General features: G+C 54.9%; 2 protein-coding genes across 6 annotated transcripts in view; one reads left to right on the forward strand and one right to left on the reverse strand.

The window, feature by feature from the left end:
• The window catches only part of STX10 (syntaxin 10), a 4,397-nt gene extending 3,077 nt beyond the window's left edge, over nt 1-1,320 (forward strand). The window contains exons 6-8 of one of the 2 annotated variants that reach the window (XM_017497686.2): nt 518-620; nt 714-808; nt 898-1,320. In XM_017497686.2, the coding sequence (XP_017353175.1) occupies nt 518-620; nt 714-802 (192 nt within the window). In that variant the 3' untranslated portion in view covers nt 803-808; nt 898-1,320. Of the gene's footprint in view, nt 1-517; nt 625-713; nt 809-897 lie in introns of both variants that reach the window. The other variant, XM_017497685.2, reaches the window with a different exon arrangement.
• Nucleotides 1,321-2,390: 1,070 nt separating this feature from the next.
• Nucleotides 2,391-15,286, reverse strand: part of NACC1 (nucleus accumbens associated 1) — a 26,403-nt gene continuing 13,507 nt past the window's right edge. For 3 of the 4 annotated variants that reach the window (XM_017497681.1, XM_017497680.2, XM_017497683.2), the window contains 5 exons: nt 7,384-8,337; nt 7,133-7,309; nt 6,191-6,296; nt 5,991-6,088; nt 2,391-5,418 (listed from right to left, as the gene is read on the reverse strand). In XM_017497681.1, coding sequence (XP_017353170.1) covers nt 5,159-5,418; nt 5,991-6,088; nt 6,191-6,296; nt 7,133-7,309; nt 7,384-8,329 — 1,587 coding nt within the window. In that variant the 5' untranslated portion in view covers nt 8,330-8,337 and the 3' untranslated portion in view covers nt 2,391-5,158. The remainder of the gene's footprint in view (nt 5,419-5,990; nt 6,089-6,190; nt 6,297-7,132; nt 7,310-7,383; nt 8,338-15,286) is intronic. The other variant, XM_017497684.2, reaches the window with a different exon arrangement.

A 15,286-nucleotide genomic window follows, 5' to 3' on the forward strand; every position in this document is an offset into this window, starting at 1 on the left:
GGATTACAGGCGTGAGCCAACACGCCCGGCCTTTTTGTTGTTGTTTTTATGTTTTTTGTTGTTTTTTTTGAGACAGAGTCTCACTCTGTCGCTCAGGCTGGAGTGCAATGGCATGCTCTCGGCTCACCACAACCTCCACCTCCTGGGTTCAAGCAATTCTCCTGCTTCAGCCTCCCAAGTAGCTGTGATTACAGGTGCACACCACCACACCTGGCTAATTTTTGTATTTTTAAGTAGAGACAGAGTTCACCATGTTGGTCAGGCTGATCTCGAACCCCTGACCTCATGATCCACCCGCCTCCGCCTCCCAAAGGCGTGAGCCACTACACCCGGCTCAATTTTTGTATTTTTAATAGAGATGGGGTTTCACCGTGTTGTCCAGGCTGGTCTCAAACTCCTGGCCTCAAGCGATCTACATGCCTCCACCTCTCAAAGTGCTGGGATTATAGGCCTGAGCCACCACGCCCAGCTTTCTGGGATCCCTTTCAGCAACACCTCCCACCCCTTCGCTCTGCAGCTAATCATGGATCAACAGGATCAACAGCTGGAGATGGTGTCTGGGAGCATCTGGGTCCTGAAGCACATGTCCGGCCGTGTTGGGGAAGAGCTGGACGAGCAGGGCATGTGAGGCCAGGACCCCGGGGGTGGGAGGGCTCTTGGCCACCCTCATGTGTCTGGGCCATCAAGGGCTGACGCCATCCTGCTCTTGGCAGCATGCTGGATGCCTTCGCCCAAGAAATGGACCACACTCAGTCCCGCATGGACGGGGTCCTCAGGAAGATGGCCAAAGTATCCCACATGACGAGTGGTGAGTCCCCTTGGGAGAGGGGTCAGTCCTGGTGGGGCAGGTTTTAGGTGGTACCCTCTCCCCGTGACCTCTGACCTTCTCATCCCCAGACCGCCGACAGTGGTGTGCCATCGCCGTGTTGGTGGGGGTGCTTCTCCTCATTCTCATCCTGCTTTTCTCTCTCTGACCCCAGCACTCCCTGGTGGGCTGGTCCCTTAAGCCTGAGGAGCCACCCAGTACTTTGGAGCTTGCCTAGCCTCCTAGGAGAGGGTCCCTCCTGGGTAGCTGAAGAATAGACGGTCCCACCTGGGGAGCTGTCCCCACAGGTCTCCCCCAGAGCCAGTGGGACCCTTGAGGGCCTTGGGCCGAAGCCACCACCACTGGTTTTGTTCAAGTGCACTTAGAGGGTGGTGGAGGCAGGGAGGCCTCAGACACACCCCTCTCCATTTCTAGTTACGGGACCCCAAAGCCATTGACCCCTGTGCCTTACACAAGTGCCAACCTGGAAATAAAATCCCAGGCTTTTTTATACATATTTGTGTTATGCAGTGTGTTGACTGCTAACAAGTGCCCGAGCCCTGACTGGGACTCCCATTCTAAGCCACTGCCTGAACAAGTGCCCCAGTGTGTGTGCATGTGTGTGTTATGGACTTTTTTTTTGAGACGGAGTTTTGCTCTTGTTACCCAGGCTGGAGTGCAGTGTCGCAGTCTCTGCTCACTGCAACCTCTGCCTCCCAGGTTCCAGTGATTCTCCTGCCTTCATCTCCTGAGTAGCTGGGACTACCGGTGTGTGCCACCACACCTGGCTAATTTTTTATTTTTAGTATAAACGGGGTCTCACCATGTTGGCCAGGCTGATCTCAAACTCCTGACCTCAAGCAATTGCCTGCCTCGGCCTCCCAAAGTCCTGGGATCACAGGCATGAGCCACCGCGCCCGGCCCTCTTAGTCGTTTTTTTTTTTTTAATATTTATTTTTTTCTGGAGATAGAGTCTCACTCTGTCACCCAGGCTGGAGTGCAGTGGCATGATCTTGGCTTACTGCAACCTCTGCTTCCCAGGTTCAAGCGATTCTTCTGCCTCAGCCTCCCGAGTAGCTGGGATTAGAGGCACACACCACCATGCCCAGCTAAATTTTTTTTAAGACAGGATTTCACCATGTTGGTCAGGCTGGTCTTGAACTCCCGACCTCAGGTGATCCGTCCACCTTGGCCTCCAAAGTGCTTGGATTATAGGCATGAGCCACCATGCCCGGCCAACTTTTTTGTATTTTTAGTAGAGATGGGGCTTCACTGTGTTGGTCAGGCTGGTCTTGAACTCCTGACCTCGTGATCCACCCACCTCAACCTCCTAAAGTGCCTGGATTACAAGCATGAGCCACCAAACCTGGCCTCTCCAAGGTTTTAACGAGCTCACTGAAGCAGGACTGGGGGCTCACGTCTGCAAGACCAGCTCGTGTTCCATTATCTGTATCTGTTGTGGTTAACTTGCATGCATGTTGCCATTGGAGGCTGTCAATTTGCAGTCAGAGTGATCTGGGTTGGCTGGGCACAACGCGGATGTGTGTTCCTCTCCGGGCCCCCCAAGTAACAAGCATGCGGCAAGGCTGTTACAAAGGCGTTTAGTTTATTCTCATCAGTATCACTGATATTCTCATGGTTCACATTTGCCAACGCCACTCCTCTCCTTACAGTAGTTAAATGTGCAATCTCACTTGGGGGCCCAGGGAGGGGTGGGGGCTCGGCCCAGGGTGGGGAAGGCGTTGGCACTTCACGTGGACAGGGTGGGTACCCTGTCCTGCGTGAAAGAGGAGTGGGTGAGTGGGCGGCCAGGGAAGGGGAGTTGGCAAGGGAGGGCCCCACAGTCTTTTTTTCTCTGGTGGTTGGTGATTCTCCATTCAGATTCCTTCCTGGCTGCCCAGGGTGGGGGAACCATGCAGCTCACGGCAGGGCAGGGGAGGGAGAGAAGGAAAAAGCAGCAGGCCGCCCGGGGGGAGGGGTGGGATGAATGGCAGGGCAAGGGGGGCACAGGGGTGGCTCCTGGGGTAAGGCACAACCCTGTCTTTGGCTCTCCTGGTGAGGAGTTTCCTCCCCTGCACCCCCTGCCCGGCCCTTCTTCCCCTCCCAACCCCCCAGACCCACACATACAGTCCTGGGAGCCAGGGGGCTCCTCCTGGGGTCCCTGAAACAACTGGGTTCTGCCACCCACGCCAGTGCCACAGGGGCTCAAGGAGGGACACCCGAGGAAAAGTCAGAGGGGCAGGCAGGGGTCTACCCAGGATAAGGGGGTAGGGGTGGGAAGACCCCAAGCCCAGGAGCTGGCCCCCCCACCCCAACTAAGGCCTGGAAGTTGGGGAGCACTGCTTCCTTTCGGGCTCTGGCTGGAGCCCCAGCCCGCCCCTCAGCCTCCGTTGGGCCCAGCCGCTTGCCAAGTGACCAGGGCATTGTGCTTTGGGGTCAACGCTGGGGTGGGGCGGCAGGCTAGGAGGCAGGGGGAGAGGAGGGGTGACTAAGGTGCTTGTGCTTTAGTTGGGGGTGTCAACATCCCCCACTCAGGCTGGCTGGGGACTACGGTGCCAGGCCCCGGCCAGGAAGGCAGTGCCAAGACCCCAGCCAGACCCTGGCACTCATGACTGACCCCCGCAACAAGCAGATGTTAAGAGGGACCCCCAGCAGGCCGGTAGGGCTGCTGGTCCCATCAGAGGGATGGTCTCCAAATCAGATTCCAAGGGTCCAGTTGGAGCTGGCCCCCACCTCATCTCCTGAAATCCCCCTGCCCCTGGAGAGACCCCAGGGAGCAGTGGGTAGGCGGGGGTTGGGGAGGCAGAGGAGAGGCAGGGAGGACGAGGGCCAGAAGCAAACAAGGATGTGGATGGTGAAAGGACACCCATGGAGGGGGATGGGGAGTTAAAAAAAAAAAAAAAAAAAAAAAAAAACTGCGTTCACATGAAAATCTGAAACAAACAAAAAAACCCACCCGCTCTGGGTGAGAACAAAAAGAGGAATGGTAAAAGAGAAAATTCTGCAAACAACTGCTAACAATGGAAGTGGGCCCGGCCCAGCCCTGCGCTGTGCTGCACTGCCCAGCCCCCAGGAGCTGGGCCCAGCCAACCAGCCAAGGCCTGGGACACTCTTCAACTGTAGCCCTGTTGGGGAAGGTAGACAGGGGGAGGGGGAACCCAGGAGGACCCACAGGAGCCCAGGCAGCAGCTGGGACTGGAGCCCTACCATGGAAACACACCCACACTCCACACACACACACACACACGCACACGCACACTCTCAGCCTGCCCCCCAGCCCCCCCCACCATCCTAGCTTCCATGGCCCCCCCACCCTTGGGGACCGAGGGGGACAACAGACACAGCCCCATTGGTTTGAAAAATAAAAGGAATCTTATACTTCAATATTTCATTCGCTAAAAAAATGTTTTAAAAATTATGTACAGGAGTGGGGGCCAGGAGCCCTGCCTTGGGGTGGGGTAGGGGTGGGGAGATGGAGGGAGGGGCAGCAGCCCCCCAGCCTGTTCCTCTGGGTTCCAACCCAGGTCCTACTGCCTCTTGTATCTTCATTTGATTGAAAGCAAAACTGCACACGCACATGCACACACTCTGCCAGCCTTGGAAACCTCTCATTCTATCCTCCGAGACCCTCGGTCTGCCCCCAAGAACCCTCATTCTTTTAGGACCTGCCTCTCTCAGGCCCTGGAGGACCAATGGGGCAGTAGAGGCGGAAAAGAGGAGAAAGGGCACTGGGCACGCCACCACTGGCCACCTTAGGTCGGTTGTGCAATTTCTCGGAGCCTCAGTTTCCCCAGCTGTAAAATAGGCAGTCCCCACGGCCTCGCCTACCCCAGCCCCCAGGTGCAGGGACAGACGAGGGTGACAGGAAGGCGCTTTTGGAGACGTGGAAGCACTGGGAGGTGGTGGGAGGGGTCCTGAGAACCCCTGGGGCCCCCCTCAAGTCCCAAGGGGATGCAGTGAGAGGCGGAGGCTGAGGAACGCTTCCGCGAGGTGGCCCAGGACTTGGGGAGGGGGCCTTCCCAAGCCCCCCAGGCCAGCCCCCTCCCCTGGCAGGCCTGGTGAGTGGGGAGATGACGGCAAGGGGTTAGGATGGGGAGCCAGAACTCCCCTGATGCACAAGTGTGTGTTAAAGAAGGCAACACAGACCTCGTGCCACCTACCCTGTGGTCCTCTCCCGGCCTGGCTCTCGGTGGGGGAAGGGGGTGGGACAGAAGGGGCAGAGGGCGAGGAACATGCAGCACCCACCGCGGGTCCTGGGGAGGGACAGACAGTAGCTCGTGACCAAGATGTCAGGGGTGTGTGTGTCGGGAGGGGGAGTGTGCGGCCCCATGGGGAGCCTCCTGGGTGGGCGGGTTACTGCAGGGCCTCAGCCGAGGGGCCTGCCTCGCCCTCATGGCTGGTGGTCTCGAAGCCATGCTCCACGCCCATCATGTCCGGCTCGATCTTGCCCGTTTCACTGATGAAGGTGGTGTAGGCATCATCCTCAGCCTTGAGCACCTTGACCTTGGGCATCCAGCTCTTGCGCACGACGCGACGGGCATTGGTGCACATGTCGGCCGCAATGGCATTCATCTCGCTCTCCTTGAAGTTGGGGGCGAAGTTCTGGCAGTAGTCTGTGGAGCAGGGGGGTGCGGCCTTAGCACGGGGGGCAGGTGACTCCCACAAGGCCTAATCAGCAGTCCCCCAACAGCATCTGTGACTGACTTTCCCTCAAAGGGGAGAAGAGTGAGGCCGCACAGCCAGGACTCCACACACATGCATCCGCCCCTACACCAGACTGAGTTCAACCATGTGTGGAAATGTGTGGGTTTTGATGGAATGGCCTTGTGTTCTTGAAAAATTCAGATCATTTGCCAGAATTTAGTAACAGGGAGAGGCCACCTGAAAATCTAGACGCCCCCACATGACAAGTGGCTAGCACCATCTGGCTGCCTTATCCCTCCCAGACTGCCCTGAGTTCAACAGCCTCCTGCCTGACAGGCTCCCTGACTTCCCTTCAGCACCCACATCCCCCAGTCACGAAGAAATCTTGAAGCAATCACAGCGGCTTCCCAGCAAGGCTAGACTGAGCCCCAGAATGCTTCTCAACACTGAACTCTAGCCCGCTGTCAGCACCAAGGCTGCGGAGGAAACATCAGCCTCTGTGCCCTGGGCCTCTGCCCCATCCAGCCAGGCGGACACTCACACTTGACGGCGTGGAGCACGCGGCTGTCCAGGGGCTTCCGGCGGGGATCGTTGGTAGAAGAGCGGATGCCAGTGCCACAGCTGTTGGCTAGCGTGTTCCTGGGGGCAGGGAGCATGGAGGGAGTCAGCGCTCAGGATGGTGGTAGGGAGGCCCTGGGGCAACCCAGCTCCCCATCCCTGGGGCTCTGGTGAGGGCCTCACCGGTCAAAGAAGGAGGCCAGGAGCCGCCGCAGCAGGACTTTGTGCCGTGTGCCTGCGCTGACATGGCAGTTCATCAGCTGCGCCCTCGTGATGTACACGTTGGTGCCTGGTGAGGGGAAGCCGGAGGATGGCCTGGGGCACCCCCACACTGCACAGCCCACATGATGCCAGGCCCCATCTCAGGACACCCCCGGCCCTCCCTGCTGGGCTCTAGCTCCCGAGGACTCACCTAGGAACCTTCTCCCCCCACCTCTACTCCAAGGGCAGTCAGGGGAGGCTCCTTGGGACTGCCCCCTCATCAGTGCTCAGGAAAGGACAAAAAGACTGGCTTTACAATCCCCAGGGTGCCTGCTGTATGGTCGTGCCGCAAGCCTGTGAGGTGGGCATGCTGGCTGTCACCAACTACAGATGGGCCCAGGCTCGGCAGGACCAACAGGAAGAGGAGGATCACACCTGGGCACTCTGACCCGAGGGCCAAAGACTTTCTTCTTCCTATTTTAGAGATGAAGTCTCATTCTATCGTCCAGGCTGGAGTGCAGTGGCCACCACGGCTCACTGCAGCCTTGACCTCGTGGGCTCAAGGGATCCTCCCACCTTGGCCTCCTGAGTAGCTGGGACTATAGACATTTGCCCCCAGACCTGCCCAAATTCTTAAACTAGGTGGTAGCTGGCCCTCACACAAACCCAGGAAGTAGCTGATCTACCCATGTGGCCAAACAGTAACAGCCAGCGCTCATGCCAACCCCTTAAGCCAGAAACCTACAGGCCAGGCCTTGCTCCATCAGCAACTCGAATCTCACCAACACCCCTGCCCTGAGCTGTTATCAACACTGCAGCACAGATGGGGAAACTGAGGTCCGGGGGCGCCTAACCAGCCGCCCAGCCCAGCCCAGCCGGCTCCGAGGCTGTGGAGGGGAGAGATCTGGGGCGAGGCCGGCCCACCTGTCACCAGCTCCAGCTTCTCAGAGGGGTCGCCCTCATCGTAGAGCTTGGGGTGGCAGCGGTTCCCAATCTGGTTGATGAGCTCAGCTGGGAGAGACGCCAGGTCTTGCCGAACCCGGATGCGATTCCGGGACTCGGGAGCCACCTGCTCCGGGAGGGCCTCCACCTTCTCAGCTGCCGGGAGAGAGTAGCATGTGAGTGGCGGGAGGGGCCGGGGTAGCCCTGGGGCAGGGGGCCAGGCAGCGCCTCACCTGTCTGGCCGACGTTCATCATGCTATACATGGTGTACATATTGCAGATCTGCCGGTACTGCTCATCCATGCCCTCCTCGCCGCCGTCCTCCTCCTCATCCTCCTCATTGTGGTAGGAGCCAGGGCTGTCGCTGGTGTAGGCGCTGGAGGTGCCGGGGCTGGTCCGCTCCGACGTGCTGGGCCCACTCACCACGCCCCCTGCTGCCGCCACACCACTGGCTGGCTGCCCTGCTCCCGCGGCCACAGCAGGCTGGGCTGCCGCCACCACCGGGGCCTGCTGGGGTGGCGGGGGCTGGTGAGGCCGGTTGGCAGCCAGGTCTGGCGTGGAGAACTTGGCCATCTTGCGGCTGCCGTTGCCACCGCCCCCGGCCTCCTTCTGGCCACTGTCCCACAGCCGCTTGGCCACGGGCATGCACTGCACAGAGTCCGACTCCTGCTGCTCCGTCTTGACCCGAGACACGAGGGGCAGCGGGGTGCCACAGGCTGGCCAGCCCGATGTCTGCGCCACGGGGCTCTGGGGCTCCGACGATGGGGCCTCCTCCGCGTGCAGGCCCTGTGAGTCGCAGCTCGGGGAGCTCACCTTGAGGAAGAACTCCGTGCCCTTCTCCATGATCTCCTGGATCTGCAGGAAGCCGGCCGTGTACATGAGCAGGAACTGGTCACCCACGTTCATGCTCAGCCGGCCGGTGTAGCAGAAGCTGAGGATCTGCTGGAAAGACTGGGGCTGCACGGCTGCCGGCAGCTCCACCACGGCGCTGCGGCTGTTGTTGAACAGGTCCCGGAAGTAGGAGCTACTGGCAGCCAGCACGGCCCGGTGGGCCTTGAAGGCATGGCCCTTGACCACCACTGACACGTCACAGTACAGGCCCTGCAGCCGCTGCTCGTTGAGGCACTCCAGGATGCTGTTGCCAAAGTTCGGGATCTCCATCTGCAGTGTCTGGGCCATGGTGGCGGCTGCATGGGGGACAGGGAGGAATGGAGAGAAAGAGACGGAGGGACAGGGTCAGGCGGCATATGTGGGTGCTGGCCTGGCCCCGAAGACCTCCACTGCTGGAGGAACATCCACTCGATGGAATGTGATATGGAGCTGAGTCGCACCGAACCCTCCTATCTGTCCCAGTACAGACTCATTTTTACAATACGTGGTCAAATCTGCTAAGCCAGCTGCAGACCAGGGTGGCACATGCTGTCCCTTGCAAAGAGGAGGGGGCACAGACGTACTTGAAGAGTATGTACTTGAAGAGTAACTGAATTTGCTTAAGTGCTCCGAAGAGTGGCTAGGACACAGTGCGCCACCCGAGTGCCAGCTATTGCTAGCACCAGGTACCTATGTGGTATCTCTGCAGGGCATTGGCATGGAAATGCCGGAAAGGCAGGGTCATCTGACTGTGCACCAGATTCTGCAGTGCTGGGCACAGGCCCCTCAATCACTGTTTGCTGAATGACTAAATGACCACTCGAGAAGTTACATGAGGTCAGGACCGGTGGGTCACTTGGGTAATCCCAGCATGTGGGGAGGCTCAGGCAGGCGGATCACTTGAGGCCAGGAGTTCAGGACCAGCCCGGCCAACATGGCAAAACCCTGTCTCTACCAAAAATATAAAACTTAGCCAGGTGAGGTGGCATGGGTCTGTAGTCCCAGCTACTGGGGAGGCTAGGCTGGAGAACTGCTTGAACCAGGAGGCAGAGGCTGCAGTAGCCGAGATCATGGCACTGAACTCTAGCCTGGGAGATAGAGTAAGACTGTCTCAAAAACAAAACAAAACAAAACAAAAAAAAAAAAGGGAAAAAGAAATTACATGAGGCTGGGTGCAATGGCTCACACCTGTAATCCCAGCACTTTGGGAGGGTGAGGCAGGTGGATCACTTGAGCCTAGAAAAGAGAGACCAGCCTGGGCAACAGGGCGAAACCCTGCCTCTTAAAAAAAACACAAAAATTAGCCCGGCGTGGTAGAGCACACCTGCAGTCCCAGCTACTAGGGAGGCTGCGAGGGGTGGATCTGTTGAGCCCAGAAGGTCAAGGCTGCGCTGAGCTGTGACTGCGCTGCTAGACTCCAGCTTGGGTGACAGAGACCCTGTCTCAAAAAAAAAAAAAAGTTACATGAAAACATCTCTAGTCATCAGGGAAATTACAAGAAAACATCAGTAGTCACCAGGAAAATGCAAATCCTAACCACAACGAGACACCATCTCACACCCACCAGGCTGGCTAGAATCAAAAAAGTTGGCAAGGAGGAGAAATCCGGAACCCTCTTCCACTGCTGTGGGAATGTAAAATGGCACAGCCACCACAGAAAACAGTCTGACAGTTCCTCAAACAGTTAAAGAGAGTTACCATATGACCCAGCAATTCCACTCCTGGAATTCATGCCCAGGAAAAATGAAAACGTTCGCCCGCATTGAAAACCTGTACACAAATGTTCACAGCAGCTTTGTTCCCAATAGCCCAAAGGTGGAAACGATCCAAACGTCCATCTGCCGATGGATGGGCCAACAAAACACAGTCAATCCATACAATGGGATATTATTCAGCTGGAAAAAGGAAGGAAATTCTGACACATGCGACAACATGGATGTCCCTAGAAAACATTATTCCAAGTGAAAGAAGCCAAATGAAAGGACCACAGATTGTATGATCCCATTTATAGGAAATGTCCAGAATAGGCAAATCCACGAAGACAGGAGGCAGATTAGTGGTTGCCAGGGGTTGGGAGGCAGGGAGAAAAAGTGTGTGGAGTTTCGCTCTGTTGCCCAGGCTGGAGTGCAGTGGTGTGATCTTGGCTCACTGCAACCTCCACCTTCCAGGATTCTCCTCTGAGCCTCCCTGAGTAGCTGGGCTTACAGGTATATACCACCATGCCCAGCTAATTTTTTTTTGTATTTTTGGTAGAGATGGGGTTTCACCGTGTTAGGCAGGATGGTCTAGAACTCCTGACCTCAGGTGATCCATCTGCCTCAGGCACCCAGAGTGCTGGGATTACAGGCGTGAGCCATTACGCCCAGCGGGGGTTTATTCTTGATGTAATGAAAAATCTAAAACTGACTGTGGTAATGGTTGCATAACTCTGTGAATATACTAAAGATTAACTGTATACTTTGAATGGGGGAATTGCATGGTGTGTGCATCTCAATAAAGTTGTTTAAANGAGGCCGGCGCAGTGGTTCACACCTATAACCCCAGCACTTTGTGAGGCTGAGGCAGGCAGATCGTGAGGTAAGGCGATCAAGACCATCCTGGTCATGGAAACCCCATCTCTACTAAAATACAAAAAATTAGCTGGGCATGGTGGTGTGCACCTGTAGTCCCAGGTACTGAGGAGGCTGAGGCAAGGGAATCACTGGAACCCAGGAGACAGAGGTTGCAGTGAGCTGAGATCACGCCTCCTCATTCCAGCCTGGTGACAGAGTGAGACTCTCTCTCTCTCTCTCTCTCTCTCTCTCTCACACACACACACACACACACACACACACACACACACACACACACAAAGAAAGGAGGAAACAGTGAGACTGATTTCCTCTGGGCAGAAGTGAGGAGGAGACTTGCAAAGTATACTTTCAGGTCTTTTGAGTTTTAAACTTGGTGAATTAAATGCCTATTTGCAAAAGTCAATAATATTTTAAAACAAGTAAAATCTGTGAAATCAAGCCATACATATTTAATTTAAGCAAATTAACTCAAAAATGCTTGAGGGCAGGGAGGGGAGGAAGAAATGGGAATTTTTTTTTTCTTTTTTCCTTTTTTTTTTTTTTTTAAAGAGATAGGGTCACATTCTGCCATCCAGGCTGGAATGTTGTGGCAAGATCATAGCTCACTACGACAGGGCAAGATGGCTCTTGCCTCTAATCCCAGCACTTTGGGAGGCCAAGGCGGGTGGATCATTTGAGGTCAGGAGTTCAAGACCAGCCTGACCAACATGGTGAAACTCTGTTTCTACTAAAAATACAAAAAAAAGAAAAATTAGCTGGGTGTGGTGGTGCATGCCTGTAATCCCAGCTACTTGGGAGGCTGAGGGAGGAGAACTGCTTGAACCCAGGAGGCAGAGGTTGCAGTAAGCCGAGATGGTGTCACTACGCTCCAGGCTAGGTGACAGAACGAGACTCTGTCTCAAAAATAAAAATAAAAAGATCATAGCTCACTACGGGTCTTGAAGTCTTGGGCTCACAGGATCCTCTTGCCTCAGCCTCCTGAGTAGCTCAGACTACAGGTTTGTACCACCATGCCCAGCTAATTTTTAAACTTTTTGAAGAGACGGAGTCTTGCTATGTTGCCCAGGCTGGTGCATGAACTCTTGGCATCAAGTGATTTTCCCACTTCAGCCTCCAGAAATGGGAATTGATGCTGGTCAGGTAGCCCACCCCCTGCACTGACCTGTGAGAGGAACAGCTTGGGGAGGTGGCGGAAGTGGGGGTCTCAACGTGTGAACTTCTGCATCAGACCCTGTACTGCCTCTTCCAGGAAGAACTGGCTGTGTGGCGAGATGAGAAGGCTGTGTCCCACACTCTGGGGCAGTCATCAAAAGGTTTCAAAGGAAGGTGGTGCCTTTCTACCTGACCCTACTGGTAAAAGTGAGAATTTTTTTGAGATGGAGTCTTGCTCTGTTGCCAAGCTGGAGTGCAGTGGCACGATCTCAGCTCACTGTAACCTCCGCCTCCTGGGTTCAATCGATCCTCCTGCCTCCGCCTCCCGAGTAGCTGGGACTACAGGCGTGTGCCACCACGGCCAGCTAATTTTTTTTTCGTATTTTTAGTAGTGACAAGGTTTCACCATGTTGGCCAGGATGGTCTCGATCTCTCGACCTTGTGACCTCCTGCCTTGGCCTCCCTAAGTGCTGGGATTACAGGCTTTTTTTTTTCCTCAACTGCGACAGAGTCTCACTCTGTTGTCTAGGCTAAAGTGCTGGGATTCCGGGCGTGAGCCATCGCATCCGGCCTCCTCTGTAATTCTACAGGGTCTCTAGAGGGCAATGGGTGCTAACTGGGCATGGTGCGGGTGAGAAGCCTTCCCTAAGTAAGACAGGCCCTTCACAGAGACTCTAGCTGGCCGGCAGGAGAAAGTACCAAGTACGCACAAAGGCCCTGACGCAGGAATGCACATCTCCCCTCACCCCCAGTGAGCTCCCACGTGCCTTTCATGCTTCTTCATCCATTAGCTCAGATCTGCCTCCCTGGGCTGGGAATTGAGAATACAGTGGCTACTCTGCTCCCATCTAGTAACACCAGTTCAGTCTGAAAGCGCTGCTGTGAAGAATAGAAGGCTTGGAGGTGCAACCTAAGTTGAATCCCGGCTCCAGCACCTGCTCCTCCGACCAGGAGCTCCAAATCTCTGCTTTCTCCATTTGGAAATCAAGGCTGATGAGGCCAACCAGATTCTGCAAACTCAACCTACACTTATTGTTACTGAATGACCATTCAAGAAATTACATGGAAACATCACTAAGTCATCAGGGAAATGACATAAAAACATCACTCGTCACCAGGGAAATGTGAATTCTAACCACAGTGAGATACCATCTTACTTACTGAGCTGCTACCCTGGCAGGCCACAAGCAAGATGCGGGCCCTGCCCCTTGCAACACCCAGGCGAATGGAGGAACTGACAAACAACTTTGGTGAGCTCCCCAAATCCTCTTGGCAAGACTTCAGGGGTGGTTTCATACTCCCCTTGCACAGTTGGGAAAACTGAGGTCATGTGAAAATTAAGGACTCTCCTGATGTCATTTAAAGTCATTCACCAGGTTCAAAATTCAAAAGATATGTCCTGAAGGTGTGGTGGTTCACGCCTATAATCTCAGCACTTTTTGGAGACAGAGTCTTGCTCTGTTGCCCAGGCTGGAATGCAGTGGAGTGCTCTCGGCTCATAGCAACCTACGCCTCCCCGGTTCAAGTGATTCTCAGGCTCCTGAGTAGCTGGGATTACAAGTGTGTGCCACCATGACCAGCTAATTTTTGTATTTTTAGTAGAGATAGGGTTTCACCATATAGGCCAGGCTGGTTTTGAACTCCTGACCTCAAGTGGTCCACCTGCGTCAGCCTCCCCAAGTGCTAGGATTACAGGCATGAGCCTCCTCGCCCGGCCAATCCCAGCACTTTGGAAGGCCGCGTCAGGCGGATCACCTAAGGTTGAGAGACCAGCCTGGCAAACACCGTGAAACCCCGTCTCTATTAAAAATACAAAAATTAGCTGGGCATGGTGGTGGGTGCCTGTAATCCCAGCTACTCCGGAGGCTGAGGTTGCAGTGAGCCAAGATCACTCCAGCCTGGGCAACAGGGCAAAATTATGTCTCAAAACAAAAACAAATAAACAAAAAGACAAAAAGATATGTTCTGAGGTCAACTGCTGCCCCTATCACTTACATGCCAGAAAGTGGTAAGGCTGAGATTCAAACAAGGTCTGCCTAGGCACCACAGCCTGCGAAACTTGCCCATATCCTCCTCCCTCTTCACCTCCTCAACATCACTGCCACCATCCTAATAAAAACACAAACAAAACAAAACCCCAAAACACCCTTAGGGCATCAGAGGGTAGAGCCTGCATCTAGGAATCCCAGTCATAAGGCAGTAAAAATATCTACCCACGAGCTCAAACTCAGAGCTGAATGGGCTAGAAGCTGGTTCCTCTGCATGAAGACGCAGGAGAAGCAGGCACCACGTCAGGGAGCCCAAAGAGCCCACTTCGGGGGTCCTGGCAGCCCTGAACCACCTCCCTGGCGGCCAAATTAAAGCCACTCCTGGTACTGGGGCCCAAATGACAAGGACCAAGATGGTCAAGGGAAGAGGCTGGCCCTCCAGTTCCTAGCAGGGTACTCCAGGCTCACTCCCCAGGGAAGAGGAGGACAGGACAAGACAGGTATGCAGTGCAGCCAAAGCCCCTCACCTCCCTGTGCCTCAGTTTGTTCATCTATAAAATGGATTGTTCATCTAACCCATCCTGATGAACTGCATCTTCCTCTGTGGGAGGTGCCAGGGACAAAGCCCTAAAAGGACTAGCTGTGCTCATCCGGAGCTGTATACTTAGGAGTCATGAGGGGGTGATTTAATTACAGTTGGGGTGGGTATGTCAACCGAGCACATGGCCTTGGTGGTAGGGACCATCAAAGGTTGAGCAAGCCAGGATGGTGATAACACTCATGTGCGGGAAGGTATCGAGTATGGTCCAGGGACCCAAAGAAAGCTGGTGTAGCTGGAGGCGATGCAGCAGGAACAGGGCTGCCAGGAAGACTGTGGGACAGGTGGGGTCCTGGCCTAGGGAACATGGACATCTTTGAAAGTGAGTCCCAGGGTCAGGGCAGCATTTTAAGAGTTATATGTACAGGCTGGTCGCAGTGGCTCATGCCTGTAATCTCAGCACTTTGGTAGGGCAAGGTGGGTGGATCATGAGGTCAGGAGTTCGAGACCAGCCTAGCCAATATAGTGAAACCCCAATTCTACTAAAAAAAGTACAAAAATTAGCCGGGTGGTGGCACACACCTGTAGTCCCACATACTCAGGAGGCTGAGGAAGGAGAATCTCTTGAAGCCAAACGGTGGAGGTTGCAGTGAGCCAAGATCACGCCACTGCACTCCAGCCTGGGTGACAGAGTGACTCCATCTCAAAAAAGAAAAAATAAGAAAAAGTTATATGTACAGGAGCTCACGCCTGTAAAAACAACAATTTGGAAGGCTGAGGCAGGCGGATCACCTGAGGTCAGGAGTTCAAGACCAGCCTGGCCAACATGGTGAAACCCCCGTCTCTACTAAAAGTATATTAGCCGGTATGGTGGTGCACATCTGTAGTTCCAGCTATTCAGAAGGCTGAGGCACAAGAATCGCCTGAACCTGGGAGGTGGAGGTTGTAGTGAACCAAGACGGAGCCACTGCACTCCAGCCTGGGTAACAAGAGCGAAACTCCGTCTTAAAAAAAA

Source organism: Cebus imitator, unplaced genomic scaffold, assembly GCF_001604975.1.
Source record: "Cebus imitator isolate Cc_AM_T3 unplaced genomic scaffold, Cebus_imitator-1.0 Scaffold234, whole genome shotgun sequence".
In the NCBI taxonomy this organism is placed as follows: Eukaryota; Metazoa; Chordata; class Mammalia; order Primates; family Cebidae; genus Cebus; species Cebus imitator.